The sequence below is a fragment of the Gobius niger genome (assembly GCF_951799975.1).
Source record: "Gobius niger genome assembly, chromosome: 15".
NCBI classification, from domain to species: Eukaryota; Metazoa; Chordata; class Actinopteri; order Gobiiformes; family Gobiidae; genus Gobius; species Gobius niger.
The window spans coordinates 9,269,039-9,289,832 of record NC_136866.1 but is presented as its reverse complement, the minus strand read 5'-3'; the positions used below and the strand labels follow the sequence as shown (position 1 = coordinate 9,289,832).

At 40.7% G+C, this 20,794-nt stretch overlaps 1 protein-coding gene across 2 annotated transcripts in view; it reads left to right on the top strand.

Annotated features, from left to right (window-relative positions):
- usta (uronyl 2-sulfotransferase a) overlaps positions 1 to 18,202 on the top strand; it is a 41,940-nt gene extending 23,738 nt beyond the window's left edge. For both annotated transcript variants that reach the window (XM_079572167.1, XM_079572168.1), the window contains 6 exons: positions 569 to 724; positions 9,808 to 9,887; positions 9,968 to 10,121; positions 16,851 to 16,948; positions 17,025 to 17,182; positions 17,713 to 18,202. In XM_079572167.1, the coding sequence (XP_079428293.1) occupies positions 569 to 724; positions 9,808 to 9,887; positions 9,968 to 10,121; positions 16,851 to 16,948; positions 17,025 to 17,182; positions 17,713 to 18,005 (939 nt within the window). In that variant the 3' untranslated portion in view covers positions 18,006 to 18,202. The remainder of the gene's footprint in view (positions 1 to 568; positions 725 to 9,807; positions 9,888 to 9,967; positions 10,122 to 16,850; positions 16,949 to 17,024; positions 17,183 to 17,712) is intronic.
- Positions 18,203 to 20,794: the final 2,592 nt, after the last annotated feature.

Here is a 20,794-nt window from a genome sequence, read left to right as displayed (position 1 = left end):
TAATTGATTTATGTGTTATGTTCAGGTAAGCATTGACTCATCTGAGAAAAAAACACCTGCCAGTGGTCAACTAAACATTAGCTTCTGTGACTTCTTCAGAAACATGTCTTTTGAAAGAAAAGGGATACCTCTATGGGCCTTTTTCTTTCGAAAGACACATTACGTGATTCATCGTAACAAGCCTGTATTTTACCAAAGAAAATGGTTAAATCAAGAAAAAAAGAGGGAACCGCTTCCTCTCCCGACAGTGACTCATGAGCCGACTGTGTGCGATTATTCATGTTTCACTTTGCACAAGGTTAGGCCAGGTCCGACTCACTGATAACAAGATCTGACGGGAGAATTATGCTAAAATAGGATGAAAATGACACGGCTGTGTAGCAGAATAATGGAGGGCACCGTCTGTCTAAGAAACAAAGGCATTTTCACAGCACACCTCACCTGAAACAGAAACTCTGACTCTCTGTGGGACTAAAGGACTAATGTTAAATGGTATCAAATGAAACGTATATGTAAGATATGTAACGTTTTTCCTCAGCTAATGGTCTGTGCGTGTCTGTGTGTGCAGGTGCTCACGTTCCCCTCTCAGGTGGTGTATAACCGCGTGGGGAAGTGCGGCAGTCGGACGGTGGTCATGCTGCTGAAGTTACTGGCAGAAAGGCATCACTTCAACCTGGTTTCCTCCGAGATCCACAACAAGACGCGCCTCTCGAAGCACGAACAGGTGAGTCATTCGCTCATACAGGGCAGTTCCACATTAGAATTAACTGCAATTGATTTTGCCAAAAATATTCTAAAAAGACAACAACAACAACAACAAAAATCGATTGAATTATCCGAGGACATGTGTGGTTTTGTGCCCTCCGCTGTGTGGCTTCAAAGGCTGCCATGTGCGTCTGGGTTGCATTCATGGAACAAGGACAAGGGGAAAATGAGAATCATTTTATTATTTCCTGGAATAACTTGAGGACAGAAGCTGGCATCGCACAGGAAAAGTCGTGTTAGTTTTGAAACCACGTCTGTAAGAGAAAAGGTTCGGAATTTTGAGCTCGATGATGAGCATTTGAACTTGTTCCATCTTTAATAATGTGTTTACCTAAAATCAAACAAAACAAAAATGTAAATATGTTGTTTTTTTCCAGCAGTTTAGGAGTTGGGAATAATGGGCCACTGTGCACTTTGCTCCGAAATGGCTTCCAACACAAGCCACATTTTTGGCAGCTCTCTGTCCCTGTGACCAGGTGACTCCGGGCCTTTGTGTCTACTGTGTTTACGCTCAAGTCTAGATACAGTACATGTATTGATTTCTTTTTATTGAATTCTTCACAGCAAGGCCGCCAACAGGTTGTCACTGATAGGGTTTAAAATAAATGCTAGGAGGCTATGTTTTGTTTTTGGCGATCCATTAATACTGTACAATGGGAAAGGTTTAAGAGATTAACGTGATAGTTATTGCTACTGATTTAAGTAACTCCTTCATTTCTCGTGTGAAAGACGTTACCCAATAATGAAGAAAAGAGGACACTAGTGTACGTATGAGTTGCCAAACCGCTGCATCCGCATTGTCAGTATTTGCTCATATGCCACTCTCATGAGTAACGTTTGCGGTAATGCTTTTACAATGCGTCATATTGTATATGTCAAAGGCAGTGGCTTCATTTCCCTATACATTTTCGGGAGGCACCATAGCACCAGTCGACACATGCCCGAGCTAAATACAAAACACCTTGACTGGAAGATTTCATGCAAATTACGTGCCAATATTGAAGCAGTGCCTTGTTTACTCATTCATCAAGCTGCGGTTCCACTGAGAACCATTACACTCATTATGTTGCTGTCCGAATAAATGCAGTGTCTATGTGAACCAGCGGAGTCCAGGCAACACGTGAACTTGTGTCTGTTGACTTATGCAGATTAAAAAGAGCTAAATTTAGACGCCAGTCGTGGTAGTGACTTGGTGTTGCTGTTCTGTGCACTTTCCCACAACATTTCATGATAGTTGCCCAAAGAGCGAGAGAAGGCGACAATGTAAGGAATTTAAAAAAGTACTAGTTAACATTACACTTTCAGTGTCAGTGTTGAGCAAGTTACTTTAAAACTGTAATATATTCTATATTAGTAGGTACACCTATAAAAATGTTTGTATTACACATTACTGTTTCAAAAATGTAGCTGAGTTACACTACGTTAAGCAAAACTGCAGTCAAAGATTTCCTTTTCCGTCTCTTTCCCCCATTCTCTCTGTTTTCTTTTGACAACGTTAGCTAAACGCATCTGCACATCTTATACACCAGTGTCTGTTATTTGGGGGGAGTTTTTTTCCCTTCATACATTTAAATGCACTTGTAACTCAAGTTACTTGAAATGTAATGACTAATATATTCCTTAGTTACTGAAGAAACTAATATTTTTTGTAACTCGTTACTTTTGTAATACGTTGCCCCCAAAACTGTATACAGTGGGAGGAAAAAGTGTATGAACCCTTTGGAATTTCTTACATTTCTGCCTAGATTGCTCATAAAATGTGGTCTGATCTTTAAGTAGATCACAAGAATGATAAACAGTGTCTGCTTAAACTAATACCACCCAAACAATTACATCTTATCATATTTTTATTGGCCAAAACATGCAATCATCCACAGGACAGCGAGGAATAAGTGAGTACACCTTTAGAATCAATAGCTGGTTGACCCTCCTTTGGCAGCAATAACTTTACAACGCCTCATATTGTCATATGCCAAAGGCTTCATTTCCCTATACATTTTCGGGAGGCTCCAAAGCATCAGTCGAAACATGCCTGAGCTAATTACAAAACACCATGACTGGAAGATTTAATGCAAATAATGATATTATTGAAACAGTGCCTTGTTTACTCACTCATTAATCAGCGGTTCCACTGAGAACCATTACACTAACATATAAACATTCACAGGACAGTGAGGAATAAGTGAGTACACCTTTAGACTCAATAGCTGGTTCATCCAGATGTTTCCTGTAGTTGCAGATTAAACGTGCTCAACGATCAGGATGAATCTTTTTTCTCCCACCGTGATACAAAAAAAAATTCCCCACTTAAATAATTGATTGATTGAATAGCAAAAAATGTGTAAATGTCTGTCAAATGGAATACCTTCAAGTAATATGGATTCTGTGACCCCTACTATTGGTCACACTGCCACTGTCGCATTTTCATCACCATTTCTAATTGAACTCTGGAAGGCCGCTGCACTGTCGACATGTACAAGTTCATCTGTCCAAAAGGTAGGAACAACACTCATGGAAAGTTATAGAAATTTCCCCCTTTGAACATCCAGGAAAAGATCAGCGACATCTTTTCCAGTCGATCTCTGTCTTTTTACAGGTTTCGCAGCAGACGGCCACTGCACTGGCCTGACCTGCGTTTCTGCATCTCCTGAGCCAAAGATACAAACAGGGAAAAGTATCTGGCCCTGGAACAAGCAAAGACTGTGAATACTTATCCCCCAGTCACGCCAAGCTCCTCTCTCAACACTTTCATTTTGCCATCGGAGTGAGCGAGGCGGCTGATTTTGTGCTCTTCAAAAAAAACCTTTAATCAAAGTCATTTGGCACAACACAAAGGCCTGTATTATTTAAGGCAGTGCTAAATATGTTATAATGAAACGAAGTGATGCTAGTGTCAGTTTAGCTGTTCATTTTCCAAATTCTCTCTAAAACATAAGTCATGGTGCAGCCTTGTGAAGTCCATTTCCACCTCTGACTAAATGCATTTTGTTATGTTCGTTTTGCAAGTCTAAAAGCGTTACATAAGAGCGTCATAATGCTGTGAATATTTTCATTAACCTGTGGACACTGTGACTACTTTGCATGAGTTGCCTTTAGTTGATTTTGAAAACATTTCTGTGCCATGGGTTTGTGTTATGGCAACCCAAAATATGTAGTTTACAGACTAAATTAAGAAAAAGGTTGGCCCGTTTTGGGGATTTTTTTCCCCCATAGCTTTTACGTCAGAAAAAAAAAAAGCCTGTGGTAAGCGCTAATGACTTCCATTTCTTCGACAAACTGTGAGGCAGTGTGGATGAATTGAGGCAGGTCAACAGTAGCTTTCCGCGGTCCGGGGCGGTATATGAGGGCACGCAGAGGGCTATAGGGAAAGAGCTGGTGGTGGTTTGGTTTAAGGGGGGGGGGGGGGGGGGGGGGAGGGGGGGGTAGTGGGACAGGTATGTCAGGAATCTCTGACTGTCCTACACTTTCACTCACTCTGCCTCCAGCTCTCTTCACGTAATGAGAGGGATGTGGCCAGAGACGGGCCACCGTGCGCTCACACGGGCCAGAATGTGTCCGGCGTGCGCGGGGGGGGGCGAGGCGAGCGTTTAAGGGGCCCCCCCAAGAAAGCAGTGGGAGTCGTTCTTTTCCGCAAACAATTGTTAGCCATCTGTCTCGTATTTGACTACTTATACTTGTTTTTGAGCACGATCCAGCATTTCAGTCACTCTCATTTCAGTGCTCAAATTGCGTTCACTACAAAACACGTTGCCAATAGCGATACAAGCTGCTCAGTACTCAGGGATGGATTAGTTTTATACATTGTCCAGACGTTTAGGTTGTGCATTAAATGTGAAAGCAAAGATCTCAATCAACACTGTCTGGGCAAAACAAGCGGTTGTTTTTGTTTTTAATGTTTTTAACTCGTGAATGTTTTACTTTTTGAAAAAAATGTAGGCAGGACATCTTGCGTGGAAAACAGCTTAGATCTCTACAAGGATGCTCTGATATGCATGTGATTCTTATGTCTTCCCTGGGCATATTTAAAGGGACTAGATTCAAGTTTTCATTTTTATACTCACTACTGCCACCTCAGGCCATACGTGTAACTGCACCTTCTATATTAAGCTCGTGCTTTACCCAAATCTCTTCTCTTACGCCTATAGGCCAGGGTAGTGCCTCATTTGAAAGCTAAGACCCACAAAACACATGAAGCTTCTTTCTACTTATGATTGTCACGTTGTGTTTCATCACGTTTTTCTTGCTTTAAAAAAAAAAAAATGTTTAGGTCACATTTTTGTGGCTTGATCACAGCTGCATTACACACACAAAAAAGAAAAAAATGTAGCCAAAACACACAAAAAAGGCAATGAAAACGTGACAATAAAGCAAGAGGCGTTACACTGGCCTATGGACTGTAAACTCTCCAATCGAGTAGCTTTTAGATTTGGGTAAAACTGGAGAAAATGTGCTTGGTGAGGGTTAAGGGGTTAAAGGCACATTATGGATTATACTGTTGAAAAGGCACATTTTGCAGAGTTTTATCAATGAATGGATTAAGGACCTAATCTCTTTAGATATCATTTTTTGCTGCCTTCAGTCAACATCTCCATGGCGACGAGCTGGAGACGTCCCGCCCCCAGTAAAGTTACAGTCAGGCATATGTTTGTTCTTTTTTTTTAGGGATTTTTCAATAACAAAAAGATGCTTGTATTTTAATGTATGTACTGTCTGAAATCTTGCGCGGTGTGGCTTTAAATCAGACCAGTGTGTTGTTGTTGTTTTTATACCTGACAGTTGCTCTGATCTTCCTCAGAGTTGATCGCACGATGTTACAGTGACGTGTCTTGTCAGGCTCTGGTCTGGTTTAAAATAAAACATTTTGCAAACAATATTTTTTTGCAGAGCCCAAACATCTGCTCGGGTTTATCCGTCCTGTTGCCAGTGCGCTGAGATGGGCTGTAAAACTACAGTTCTTGAATAATTGGTCTGGAGAATAAACTTGCCGTCGTGAATGATTTATAAAGTCGGAGCAGTCAATAGCAACCTGCGGCGCTAATCACGTTTGGGGCTTTTATGGGGCACGTATATAAAAAAGAAAAGGCGCAGAGTGGAAATGTACTGAGTTTGCGGAGAGATGGCGGCGTGACTGGGGCCTCAGATTTAGGCTCGCCGTGTGTACATAAACAAGTACACATATTAACTGTCACATCCAGCTATGTGACGTAACACGCGCGCCTTCTATGAGTGCGGGACATTCAAGCTTGTTAAGATCCGTAAAAAAAAGAAAAAAAAGAAAAAAAAATCTATGAAATAAAATGAGCAGCGGGGGGACAGACGCTATTTTGTCTATTTGCGCTCTGTCACTGTATCCAAACACAGACGGATTAGTTTCATCGAGCTGGCCCGGCTTCACAGATGAGGTATCGGCGATGAAACGCATTACTGTGACCAGCTGCAGTAATAAAGATGGTGCTGTCGGAGCGCCTCTCTGTTTGGTCAGATGATATGTGTGGGCTGTTCAGCTCCGAAGATCAATACGTTTAGTCCATAGGATTTGCTCCACCGGGTTGTTTTATGTCACAAGTTTCTTTTTCCTCTCTCTCTTTTTGTATAAGTCCCATGAATAGACATTGACGGCACACTTGCTGTCAGGGGCGGACTGGGACTGAAAGACGGGCCCTGGACTCTGGACCAGCCTGGCCCAAACTAGCGTAAATGCAACACTTCCACAAATACATATTTAACCCTTAACCGAGTGCATTTTCTCCAGTGCGGCAACAGTGTAATGCCTGATTTGAAAGCTAAGACTTACAAAAGTGATTGAAACTTTTTCTCACGTTGTCGCCACATTTTTGTCATGTTTTTGTCGCTTTTTCATCACTTTTTTGTCGCGCATTCGTTGTGTTTTCGTCACGTTTGTGTCACTTTCGTATTGTGTTTCTGTCGCTTTTTTGTTGCTTTTTTCCATTGCTTTGTTGTGTTCTCGTCTCTTTTTTGTCATGTTTTTGTGGGTTTATGTTGCTTTGCTTCTGGCACATTTTCGTTCCGTTTTCGTCCTCATTTTCGTCGCTATTTTGATTATTTTCTTTTAAGCTTTTAGATTTAGGTAAAGCTCGGTTAAGGCGGGGGATAACAGGAGAAAATGGAAAGGCCAGACCGGTGGCCCAAGAGCCAGTGGCCCTTCTGTGCTCTTCCAGAATGGACATATGCTATGGAAACAGGAAGTTGATCTCTTATCGGTGTGAAAATGCATGTGGTTTTCGCTTTAGCAGGTGTTAACAGGTTGTGTGCACTGAGTTTTGACCTAAAAATAAATAAATTACAACTGATCGCGATGAAAATGTAGCAGTTGTATCATTTTCTCATTTCCAGGCTTATTCTCGAAGGAACTTAAGTGTTATTCCCTCTATGTTTAGGCAGCCTGACTCTTAGCTTAAACTCCGCGAGGCCAGAAATGATTATGTCGAGAGGGAGTGGGGTTGTTACGGCCATAAAGTGCTTTGGCTGTTATTGTTTTTACTTGTATAGCCATATGCTCAGTGTTCATAAGCCCGCGTTATAGGCCCTGTGTGCAGACCTCTCGCTATGCCGTGCAGCGTGGAAAGCGATGGAAAAGAAAAAGTTCTGACACATTTCAAAGGCTAACGCTGCACCAGGGGCTGTGTAAAGTCACAGGCATTCGCTCCTGCACTCTGACGCACAAAAACATTACTTCTATACACACCCGCGGGCTGTTTGGGAAAATTGTGTTGGGTTTTTTTTTCCAACTCATATTCTGTAGGCTAATGTGGGGATACGGGGGGATTTTTATCTTCTATAATATTATGGGGATAAAGGAGAGTGAAAGGAAAATGACTACAAGGCAAGTAAAATGAGTTTTCAACAACCACTGAGTTTATGTGAAATGAAGTAGAGTGACGTACATGGCTTTTTCATTGATGCAGTAGTTATACATAAAAAGGATTTGCTTCAGAACAGCCTTGATTTTGTTTATAAAAACACGTTTAAGAATGGCTCACAAGTATAATCCACTTTCTGACCATTAAAGGTGGCCACCTGCTGTTGGTCAGGTCTAGGTTCACCAACTGTGAGCCCAAAGAATGAGATCAGGTGAACATCCTGAATGACCAGGTTATTCCATCAATTTTTCTTCCCTGATGGCAGGGGCTTATTCTAAGAGTGGTTCAGAGACAGATGGATCAGCCACAGAGTCCAGAGCTTAACCCCGTTGAGAATCTTTGTGATGTGCTGGAGAGGGCTTTGCACAGTGGTCACACTCTCCCATCGTCTATAGAATTCTTGGTGAAAAATCTACGCAACACTGGATCTTTTGACATCGCAGAAGCTTATTGAAACAATGCCACAGCAAATGTGTGCTGAAATCAAGGCTATTGGAGCTTTATTGTTGAACATTGCCCTGTTATTGGCTCCAACAACATTAATAAGGACAAGGATAAGGATAAGGTGATCATGAAATTTTGATACTGGGGTGGGAACTTATATGTTATAGTTCCTCTCACTCCTTTTCGAGTTTATTTACAGTATTATGTATATATGTCTGAAGGTATGTGTTGTAAAAGCTGCACATGGTAATGCAGAAAAAATATATATCATGTGTATATGTCAGGTACATTGAACTCGGAATAAACAATCAATCGATCAGTTGTGGCCTTTTTCGTGTCAGCTTTGTCTTTGTTCAGGCAGTGTAGGGGCAGCGGCGGCAGCAGGAGCCACAGACTTGGTTGTGTTGGCTGTAGTTACAAAGATATAAACCATAAAACCATAACAATATATCAAAGATGATTTTACAATGTAAAATACTGTAATTATGGTTCACACAAAAGGACACTACAGTGTTTTACAGTCCAGTCGTCACTCAGCTGCTCGTTTTTTTCTCTACTTTTGCTTTTGCTCATGTTAAACAAGTCTAAGGACTATGTTGCAGATTCTTCCTAAAATGGCTCATTTCTATGACTGATTTATGTTGATCCTCAGTTGGCAGCAGGATCTTCACTTTCAGGCTTGAATTTTGTGATTTTATGAGAACCCTTACCCAATCTATCTTCTTTCTCATTTCTGTTGTTGTTACTAGGGCTGTGTGGGTACTGTTTTTTTCTCTATACCAAACTGATATCGTTTAACAATACCCAGCCCTATTTGTTACAACATTAAAATGCATAAACAATGTTCAAGTCTTATTCATAGAGCATATACAGTTGCAGTTGATCATAATCATATTTTCCTATTACACCACTTACACTGCCTTATGCGTTTGTGGGCCAGTATGAAAAAATTCTTAATATTTGCTTTCACTCTTACTAATACAAGAAGACATAACAAATTAATCACTAATGTGCTGAAAAATTGCTGGCTGTGTCTTTCAAACAAGGAGTTACTAATATTTGACCGGCTGTTGCCTCGTCATATGGAACAGAATGGTTTGAAATAACAAGAAGTGATGGAGTCCATAGACGTAATATTTCTGTGATCCGACAGGTTTGTTTTGGCGACCGTCAGTTTCTCTCAATGAACCTCTTTGGCTGATCATTCTCTCTCTCTCTCTGATGAGGAAGGAATGTGGAAAACCTTCTTTAAATGTGTTGGATTTCCTGTGTTCGACTTGACTGCTGGAAAAATGGATTAATGGAGATGAATGATAATAAAATGGAATATTAGTGGGGGAAAGATCTTGGACGGTGGCTTTATCGTTTAAGGTGAATATAATATTGTGCCTTATAAATCACACTCCCCTCACTCCCTTCATTACAGCTGTAACATCTCAACCTGCCGGGAGCGAAATGTTAGATTTGCGACTGTCAAGATGAAGTTCACTGTGCACACTTTTAGCTTGTCTAAAAATATTAACCTTTGAAAGACAGACTGAAATGCAAACTAAAAAAAAAAAAGTAGTTTCAGAGCATCTTTGGAGGTCTAGCAGGGTTTATAAGCAAGAAACTAATATAATATGCGAACCACGGAGTCATTTTGCACCCCGTTGCATATAGACAATGAGCACAGTATTCCTTTGAACCTAACGTTTGTGTATGTGTGTGTTCACAGATAGCACTCATGAAGAACATCACTTCTATCCCAGAGCCATTCCTCTACACACGACACGTGCACTTTCTCAACTTCACAAGGTACAGCAAGACACACGCAGCATTTAAAAGAAACCGCGGACTGTTTTTTTTCAAAGATCTGTCTGTGTTTTCTTTCACAGTTTCAAAATAGAGCAACCAGTTTACTTCAACATAATCCGAGACCCGATCAACCGCTTTCTGTCGAACTACTTCTTCAGGCGGTTCGGAGACTTCAGAGGAGAGCAGTTCCACCTCTTACGAACGCCCAACATGAAGGATGAGGAACGATACTTGGTAAGAAAAACAAACAGTCGTCAAGACAATCTGACAGTGAAACGCGGCACTATAAATCACAACTCAAAATCTGACGTGGTTGTTTTTATTTGCGCCATAATGATGTGACATAACTGTTAGATGAATTACTCTTTATTAACATTAACACATAAAAGCTTCTCTCCACCCATTGGCAACAAATAAAACACAAAAGCACATGGACTGGGCTTGTAAAGTTCACTTCACATAAACACATTACATAAATAGAAAACTAGAGCATAAGATTCAAGCTGGATTCTTACTAGAATCATACTTGTCACCACTCAGTTGAAGCTTCATGTTTACGGCCACTTCACTCCTCATTAAGACTTAAAGATGATGCTACTGAGAGGAGGAAAGTTCCCATAGAGTCAGTATTTCCACAATGACAATGCCAAGAAGTCTATTTATTCATTCATTCTCGACTTTTTTTTCCTCTTCAAATGGACCGGGTTCATTTCCTCGCCTTTTAATCATGACAGTGGACACTTCATGGTATCCAAATTGTTGTAAGAGTGGTTTCAGAATGCAGTCATGAAACGGAAATCATATATGGTGTCTTTTTAATTGTCCAAAGCCAGGGTACATGCAAATGACCGTGAGAGGAAGGACATTTGGGGGAAAACCTATTATAATATGGAAATCATGTTCAATACGGATGGAAACTCGTATTAGCACATCCATATTTTTGTAGTTATTTTTGTTCTATTATCTAATATCTGCCAACAAATATGATGATCAATCCAATACATTTACAGGAGTTGCACAAGTTTTGTTTCCATTGCTGTATGAAATTGAAGTCGGCAGAAGATAATTGTCTGGAGTACAGATTTTTTGGAAACAGAAAGATTCCAGTGTTGCTTTGAATTGAAATTAAAATGCAGAAACATTAAAATGTGTTCAGTGGGCGCCATAGCTGACTGTAAACTTGGATAATTACCGATTCTGTGTAAATATTCCATCTCTTATGTTACAAAGCTAAGAGGCCCTAAGCCTGAGCCATGGGGGATCCCTTAAGTGTCTAACCTGATCCTAATGGCTTTAATTGGAGATTAGAGTCATTCCTTTTCCATACCTTTGATCAAATCTACTGTATTTTGATCCAATTAGTGCACAGACCTGGCCTATAGTGCACTTTAAACCGGGCCGTAGCAGGAGGCCAGCAGGAGGAGCCGGTGTCACTCTGCTTTGAGTTTGACTGGCTGTAATTAAGTATTGCACTGTTTTCCCTGGAGTTTAGAGCATGTGAGTTGAGTTAATAAAGTATGCAGACCACAGAGGCCCCCTCATGCACTCACAGGGCATGACTGTGTTCATGCAAACTGGCTGACTCACCTCCACATATTTACAGTGAGTGGTGTAAAGTGGAAGCCAGTTGCCGCTAGATGGACGACACGGTGACACAGCGACTCTTGCCTGATAGACAATAGATCCCTGGTTTGATTCCTAGGGCCGATGGGGCATTTCTGTGTGGATTTTGCACGTTCTCCCCAAGTCTGGTTTCCTAGAGTGTGTTTGTGAACATGAGGTACAAATTAAATGAGCTACAATCCGGCTTCAAATACATAAAGTCAGCATGGTCAACTGGATTAAGCTTCTAATATGAAAATTAGTTGTAGTAGCAGCATCTGTCTTTTTCTATTTTTAGTAAGGCATGAGCTACGGGTCTTTGCATTGTAACAGTAGCAGTAGTAGCTATAAAGTAATAAGACCCTCTATAAGTCGTCTTACATCACGTATTAATATTCTAGAGCAGCACTTTGTTGGTTACTTCAAATGTTGGCTCACACCTTCCAAAGAGACACATATCAGCGTGAGAAGGACGACAGGGCACAGTCATCGCCCAGCTACCTGCAGACAGACCAACACAGATTGTAATTAGAGTAATTCGATTTCAAAGTAAAGTCAGTTAGTGTTACTTCCTGAAGTCGGTCCTAATGGGGGTCACATGTTTGGCTTTGTATCCACAGAGGATCAGTTTCACAGTTCTGCGCCCTGGGGAGTTGCTATGAGCTAAATAAATCCTAAACGCCTGGAGTGCATTAGCCCGGCTGCCCCGGTGCCAGTCTACTGGACTGTAGGCACTCTGTATGTATGTGAGGTGTGAGTGAAAGAACAGTGAGGAGAGTTCTTGACCCTGATCAATGGGGGACATACATATTACAGTTTCCGAGTTTCCGCCAGAGCTCATTCTGCTTCTTAAGCACTCCAGCCCACTGTAAACATAGGCCTAGGAACAAAACCTGCAATCATACTGTAACTATATATAGACCCACTTTCATTTTCATTCAATTGCATTTTCACAAGGCTTAACGTGAAAAACTGTCTTTTTTTTGTCATTTTACACATAAGTTAATAATTCAGCGTGAGTGAGTGTACATGGTGCCACACACACAGATGAAACATACATGAAGAAGAACACACAGACATAAATCATCTTTTGAAATGTTAGTATGACCTGTAATAAAGTTGGTTTGGCTAGACTGGTCTCCTCAGGCACACGAACGGGCTATCCCATAACAGGAAAACCCCTCTTGAACTATGTGCTCGTGCAGATCTCCTGACGTCACATGCAAGGCAAGTACATGTTACTTTCAATAAACTGCACTGGAAGTATCCTTTATTCTCAGCTTTATAGTGTTTCTGTCAACAGGTGAGTTAAACTATTTAGAGTTAGACCTGTCTGACACAAACACCTTCTGACGGTTAACATCGTATGGGAGGAGTTTGTCGGCACCGGGCGAGTTGAAACGTGTCCTCTCATTTTTAACATTATCCATACTGAAGGATTGCCCTCAGGTAACAGCGCAGCAGATGCAATTTTAGCAGTTTACGTGTCCCTTTTTCAAGCTCCAAGACAGCGGTTCTCAGGTAGTTGTTTGTATCTGGTTCGAAATCCAACCATGAAATGTTGATGTTAGGGTCCTGGTTCAACCCAAGCTTTCTCTCAATCTCATTTACTCCTTGCATTGTCTTTTTTTGTCTAATTTTCTTCCGTGTCTCTCGGATTTAGAGCTACATTTTAGCCTCTTGTATTAAAAATCAAGAGGTTTCAGTCCTTGTTTAGTTCTGGCTTAGCTTGCAGCACTGGGATCAGCACCGGGGCCTCCCACAGGTTGAGATTTAAGTGATAATCCTCAGTATATTTGCAATACAGTTTCAATTTCAAATATTTCAGAGATGTGTTCTGGTGTGAACGGCTTATGAGCAGTGCACCAACCTGTTTGAAGGCTGATCTAATTGTAACAAGGATTTGACCCAGGTGCAGCTCTCCCACGCTCTCCCTGTGCGAATGTTACAATCATCCTATGGGAAACCTTTAAATCATCAGTTAGCGCTAATTCAATTCTCAGTGGAGTCCATTCAGTTTGATTTAAGACCCTTTTTTTTCTGGCGCTTTTCTTTGGCTGCTCCGTTGGCGTAATCCACCCTGGGTGTGGGGACAATGCGAGCGAGTGCGCACGCTGGGGCTCTCACTAAAATGCAAATTTCGGGGGCTAAAGAGTGTGTTTTGTGAACCGGTTGATTGTGCGGTGGCAGTGTTCCCGGGAGTGCCCTAAATGTTGGTACACAAGGGCACTCCGCATTGTCCCGAAGGGGGGACTTTTGGAGGGAAGCCATGTTTGCGAGGGAATCGAGCGGGTACTTCCTATTTCAATTGAATGTGTTCACACAGATATCAAAACAGTGTCAAGGGCCCATAGCTCAAGGTAGCACCAAGGTGAATATGTTGTCATCAAAAAGGAAAAAGATGGCACGGCTTAGCATCCACTTACTGCAGAACATTATATCGCATGCGTGCCCTCCTTAAAGTGTATACAGTGACAGAATAAGTCACTAGGTTCAATTAGACTTTGCCTTACATACCGTATTTTCCAGACAATAAGTCGCTCCAGAGTATAAGTCGCACCAGCCTGGGCAACTACCTGGGTGTAGCTGCACCGTTGACAAGCCTCTCCCGGCAGCACGTTGTTCAAGCACCTATTTGCAAATTCATTCCTCGAGCTGTGGCCATTTAGCTTTTAACCCGCATTTACCTATTTAGTTTTCTTCATTGCAATAAGAGTAACCACCACTGTTCTCCAGTCCCTCACAAGTTTCCCGCTCACTCCAAACATTCTTTCTTTTTTACCGTTTTTAAAATTTTCAGTGGTACAGGAGTAGCAGATACTGGTCCATAAGCCTTGAGCGCCCTCTAGCGGCTGACAGTGTGAAAATAACAAAGATGTGAAAGTATATATTTTGATATATATATACGTCACACCTGAGTATAAGTTGCACCCGTAGCTAGGGATGGGACGATAATAAAATTTGGGGTCACGATCAGCTTGGCCAAAATAATTGCGATTAACGATATTATCACAATATTTGTTTAAAAAAATCACTGTCACTGCAGAAATGATGGGCAATTATTAAATATTTCTCTTCATTGTCCTAAAGTAAGAATTTAAAGGCACACTGTGTAACATTTTGGACTATACTGTTGTCATCAATACAAAACATGTAACTAATGAGCAGCTCAACACAGAAAATGCTACTTCTGCAGTGGGTAATGAAAGAATGGATTTGGATGAGGAACTAACCCACGGATACTTAAGCACTGCTGACTTTAGTCACATCTCCATGGAGATGTACCCAAGCTACGGCACTGGTTGTCTGATGGATTTAGCGATAATCAAAAAATGTGGCGATTGATTCATTGATGATGATTGATTGATGAATGATTCATTGCCCAATGTAAAGTAACATGTGCAATAATCTCTGTATCAGCTGCACTTTATTAACTCTGAGTGATCTTCTTGAACGCCGACTGTAACAAGTGAATTTCTCCTTTGTGAGATCAATAAAGGATTATCTTATCTTATCTTATTTTTTAATTGCGATGATTGATATTATTGTTTATCGTCCCATCCTTACCCGCAGCCAAACATCTCAAATCTTATTGTCAGACTGGAAGAGCATTGTGCATCAAGATGGATGACAAAATGAACATAGCTGAAATGGATAATGTGTGTCCATGTGCAGATTCACAATTGTGGCGGCTGCTCTTGCTTTTTGTCTGAGGAGACTTTATATTTATTTATATTCTGCTATATGAAATAAAGCACATCCTGTTGCATCTGACAAAAGACAAAGTTAGTGTATCAAACACTTTCCCAGACCGTTCAGCACTGCACAACAAAGCGGTACAAAGGTCCCTTGTTTGAGACCAAAGGTACCTCCGGGTTTAGCTGTGCGTCTTTGAAAAGCTCCCACTGGTCCGCTTGCTTCACTGATCTCCAAAAAGGCCTCCTCCAGCCGCAGCAGTAGCAGACAGACGCACTTTACAACACAAGAAAAAGATATAAAATTTAATTGTGCATAATTGTGCCGCAGAATTCTGCCTCGGGCAGGAACAGCAGACTGATCATTTGTGTCATTTTTTATTTATGTCTAAGCAAAACTAAAGAGGTTACTGTTGGACAAAAACTATCGTGAGTAACGCAGTGTTAGGCAATTTCGTGTTACCGGTAGTCTGGTGAATGTGTTTTTGTGAATGGGGAGTTCCTTACAATGATGTGACGGTGATAAAAAACATGAATGAGTGCGAGAGGTGCCCACAGTTCAATATCCTGTCTGCGGATATTGCGCTTAACTTTAATGGGACCAGGATTAGGTCATGTTTTAGTGTAGACCCTGGTTTCAAAGGTCATTGTTTTTGGATGTAATCGTGCCGACTTGTTGCTACATTTATGCTAACCTGTGCAGCACATGAAAGGACATGAGATCATTTATTTTCTCGAACGACAAAGCTAGAGTAAAACCAATAAACATATGGGGCTCAGCAAACCTCAAAGCTGCTCTGGGTTAGTAGAATTAGTAGAGGTAGAATTCCCATCAACTTTCACTGCCCATATACCGCTTCTTTTAGACTCTTATTTGTTATTTGTATCTATTTTCATGTTCTTGTTTTTCTTTTGGAAGCATATTTGAAGACTTTGTATGTATGTAAACAGTAAGAAGACAGTTTTCCACTCTTTCATTAAAAAATTGCTCGATAAATCACCCTAATATAACAGCCCTACCAATACATTATTTCCAAATAGTGTGGCATACTGCCGGCCTGCTCTTTTGTTCAGCCACCGCTGCTGTGTCCCAAGGTTTAGGGAAGCACTTCATCTCTGTCACAGTGGAACAGTCCATGAGGGCCCTTCTGATGGTGATAAATGATTCTGTTCAATTCGGACATTATCAGAGCATACATCTCATGCTAAAGCTCCTATAGCAGGTTGTTGTTTTTTAGTCCCCTTTACGTGTTGTCTGCGTGTGTATGCATAGGCTACTGTATGAGTGTTGTTTTGGTTGCTCCGGGCCCGTTGCTGTATTTAGGGATTACATCAGCTGACGTGGATTTGGATGCAGGTTCCACAGTTCTCAGCGTTTGGCCCGCTCCACTCGTGTGTGTGTTTCTAATCATTTCATTATTACAAGAAGACTAGTAAAGACAAAGGAGTATTACTATTATTACTATTTTGTCATATGGATCGAATGGATGAAATTCTTGAATGAATTTAGGGGTACTTAAAAATAGTATTAGTTAAACTCTTGTATAATAAAATACCTGTTTGAAACTGTGCCAGTCAATACAAGCAGGGAAATGTTTGCAAAGCCCTCCCTCTAGTGGCAGAACACACCACTACAAATGCCTGTGTGTCCCTTTTCTGTTCGTAGGACATCAACGTGTGCATCCTGGAGAATTACCCCGAGTGCTCCAACCCCCGGATCTTCTACATCATTCCGTATTTCTGCGGACAGCACCCAAAGTGCAGGTAACCTAACACCTGTTGCTGAAACTATTTTTCGTTGCAAAGTAATGCGTGATCAACTTGTGCCTTTGTGATTCAGGGAGCCGGGAGTGTGGGCTTTGGAGAGGGCCAAGCAGAACGTCATAGAAAACTACCTTCTCGTAGGGATACTGGAGGAACTGGAAGACGTCCTGCTTCTTTTAGAACGGCTCTTACCACAGTATTTCTCAGGGGCTCTCGATATCTACAAGGGTCCAGGTAGCAATTCAATTCTACATCTCGTAGCAATAACAACAGTCCTGGTACTTTTAGCCTCTTTGCCCTCGGAACAGACTGATTAAGAGAGATTAGTTTTGTGGGATTGAAAACAGTTTTTGTTCCATGTGGTTAAAATATTTGCTCCAACAAGAGTACGGTTACTTTATAATTATTTTTCTCATATAGAGATAAAAAGTAGTAAGCCCTCAGCTGATTCCTTAAGTCTGGTTTACATTGTAGTGTTAATATATATGTATAATTTAAATGATTCAACTTTTTTATATGACAAGCTTTTGTTATTTGCAAATAGTGGGAAGAGCAACCAAATGTTTTACTGAAGTAAGTGTTATTTCAACACTTCCGGACCAAACAAAAAGGGTGCCATCTGGATTTAACTAACTGTTTTTATAGTGTTGTTGTTAGAGTGTGACTTACTTGTTGTAGTAACTGCATGTACAGTAAAAGTAACTGAATACCACTCCCTCTGTAGTTGACCAGTGGTGTCAGTGTCGTCTCTTCTCTCTGCGCAGACTATATGAAGATGGGGAAACTGACCAGCACGGTGCGTAAATACACCCCCACTCTGGAGGCCCTGCAGGTGCTGTATCACCGCATGAGCTATGAGTATGAGTTCTACAACTTCATCCGGGACCAGTTCCACCTTACGAAGAGGAAAATTGGCCTAAAGTCACAGGCCAGACCTCCGGCCTTCACCCCGGAGTTCCTACATGAGCTGGCCATTCGCACGCCAGAGCCCCTGGAGGAAGACGAGGAGGTGGACACTGCCTTAGAGGACGCCAACAGCTGGCCCATCCAGATGTGAGAACTGTTGTGGGGAAAATGCCCATCTCACTGAAAGGATTGTGTTTTTATGAGCACTTGTGACTCTTTAACAAGACATTGACACCTCGCAAAGGGCGCAAAACGGTCAAGCTCAAGGTTGTTGGTGTGAAGTCCGTAAATCTCCAGGAGAGATCAGATTGGGTGTGGACAGGAGAGGACTGACGGACTGACGGACTGATGGACGTATAACTGAAATACCTGCCGTGGATGAGAGGATATCGGTTGTTCCAAGAAGTCTAAATTCCCAAACATCTGCTCCATTATTTTGGTATCTTTAAATAATATTAGGTACAAATGAGGGTTATCAACAGCACTCACTTATGAATTCAGAGAATTCAAACTATGTGTATATGTGTGTGTGGTACATGACTGGTTTGTAAATTAGCTGTTTATTTGTTTTTATTATTGGCATATGAAAATGTCAACCGGATGTTTTAAATTTGAAGTTTGCCAAATACAAACACACGTGAACTGGCCACGCTTTTGAAAGTGGCTCCTAGCCTCATAAAACATACAACACCCAAAACCGTTGCTACTTTTTATTATAGAAATGCAGGACAAAGCTAGGGACTGGAGTAACACAATTATTCCATCAGCTTTTCATGTAAAACCATAAGCTAAGTGACTTCACAACTTTTACCTGTACATTTACTGTTTTGCTACGTGTTTTATGCCATTTTAATTTATTATTTTGTATTCACATTCCACAGAAGATTCTCAGGAAAAAAAATACTATAATATTTGAATAAAAATAAGTTTGTTCTTCGATGGCTACAGTAAGAAAGATGATCATTGACATATTCGTGACCTGTTGTAAAGAATCTGAACAACAGATAAATGCAAATCTCCTCTCAGCAATTTTAAAATAAATGTCATCTATTTTTCTGCTTTACACTTGTTTCCATTTTTCTCACAGTGCCATGTTTATAGTAACAGCAGTGGTTTCCAAACTTTTCCTCCCAGTCGACACATGGGCAATCCCAACGCCCGCTTTCAAACTGACAAACTTCGATATTTTAAGGAAATGAATGCCCTTTTAATCATTTAAATAGTTGATGACGATATTGTCGAACTATAATCATGCTTCAATAATAGCATCATAATTAAGTCAATGTAAAGATCTAGTGACCCACTGTGCAACACTGCCCTCCAGTGGAGAGAGCAGTAATTTACTCAAAGTTTAGTGACTTTTCTACCAGGACCTGTCTGTAGCTTTTTATTATTGTTTTTTCTCGGCTTTAACTTAAGTCCATGTTGCCTGAACTTAGAATTTAGTATCTCTACTGTAAAATTATGCTCTGACAGTTTAACAGTATAGTAGGCATGGGGGGGAAACAGAACAGTAAAAATAAAAATACCAGCCACATGGTTTGAGTCTTTGAGCCTTGCCAAAAGAAAATCATTGAGATAAAACCTATTATGACAGATGCACAGGTATAACATTGAGCTCTGGGAGACCTCGTGGTTGTGAATGCCCTGGCGGTCTTGGATTTGGAGTCCCTTGTCACTGTCCTATTCAGCTCATTTGTATTGGAGGTGAATCAAATGGAAGATTCACGTTAGGTGAAGTTTTCTCATCTTATATCAGATTTTATTTTATTTTTTTTAAGTAATACAGTGCTCCTTTTGCATCAGAGGGAAAGTAGTTGAGGCTATTATCAGTGAGTAGGCCAATTGATATTTTTTTTTCAAACTTCATTTATGAATTTTACAATTTGTGATTAAATAAGGCCATGAATAGACAAAATATTACTTTTAACAAAACACACTCTGCCCCTGTAAGTACCCAATTAGGAAACGTAAAAGGAAAAACTGAGGTTGCAAAGAGGTCCCAATCATAAAGCCGAGGAGAAATAATAAAATCTTTAACAGAAACATTCTGAAGGGATTCCAAATACCTGCAAATGTGTTGCCACTAGAGTCTAATTTGTTCACATTTGAGAAAATACAACACACCTTTGAGCCACTAAAAGTGAGCTCTAAGATACAAACATATTTAAACGTTCTGGATAAAACACGTCCTACATTTTTGAGTCTGCACTTGTTCCCCGAGTAAGTTTAAGTTTAAGTTTAATGGTTTTGTATAGCCCAATATCACAACAGAAGTTGCCTCACAGGGCTGCACCAATCTTTAAGGCAATAAAACAGAACAATAAATATGACAATTTAAAGTTCAGGTGAATCCAGGCAAATATAATGTCCAAGCAGATAGCGAAGTAATGATTATTGAAACAATTGCACATGCTTGTTTCTTTCAATCCCCAATACATTTTGTGCTTGCATAAATACGTCGTCCATTTTCAGTGATCGATCACACTTTAGGTAATGTGACATGTAAAAAAGGCACACTACATTTGAACTTAAGCTGCCTAAATCTGCACACGGGGACAAGTTTAACTATATATGAATCGCTATAATTCCTCTTTGAAAAGCCAAGAACCTCCATAGTTCAGTCCTTGAGCTTTAACTACTGGAGGTCTGCACTAGCACTCAGTAGAACTCGTTTGGGGCCAGGAGGTTCTGGGATTGTTATAGGAAGAGAGAGTTCCTTCATGTTCTGTATCTGGCAACCCTTCTGATTGGATAATCGTCTTGAGAACCACAACATGAACACATAAAAATCATGAATATGTTTTACTGATTGTGGAAGAGAGAACATGTCTGCATCATATCTGGAGACACTGATTAATTTATTCATTATTTTCTTTAAAAAAAAATGTTATGTAGCATTTTTTTAAGTGTGTTGAGGTGCATGTAACAGCATGACGA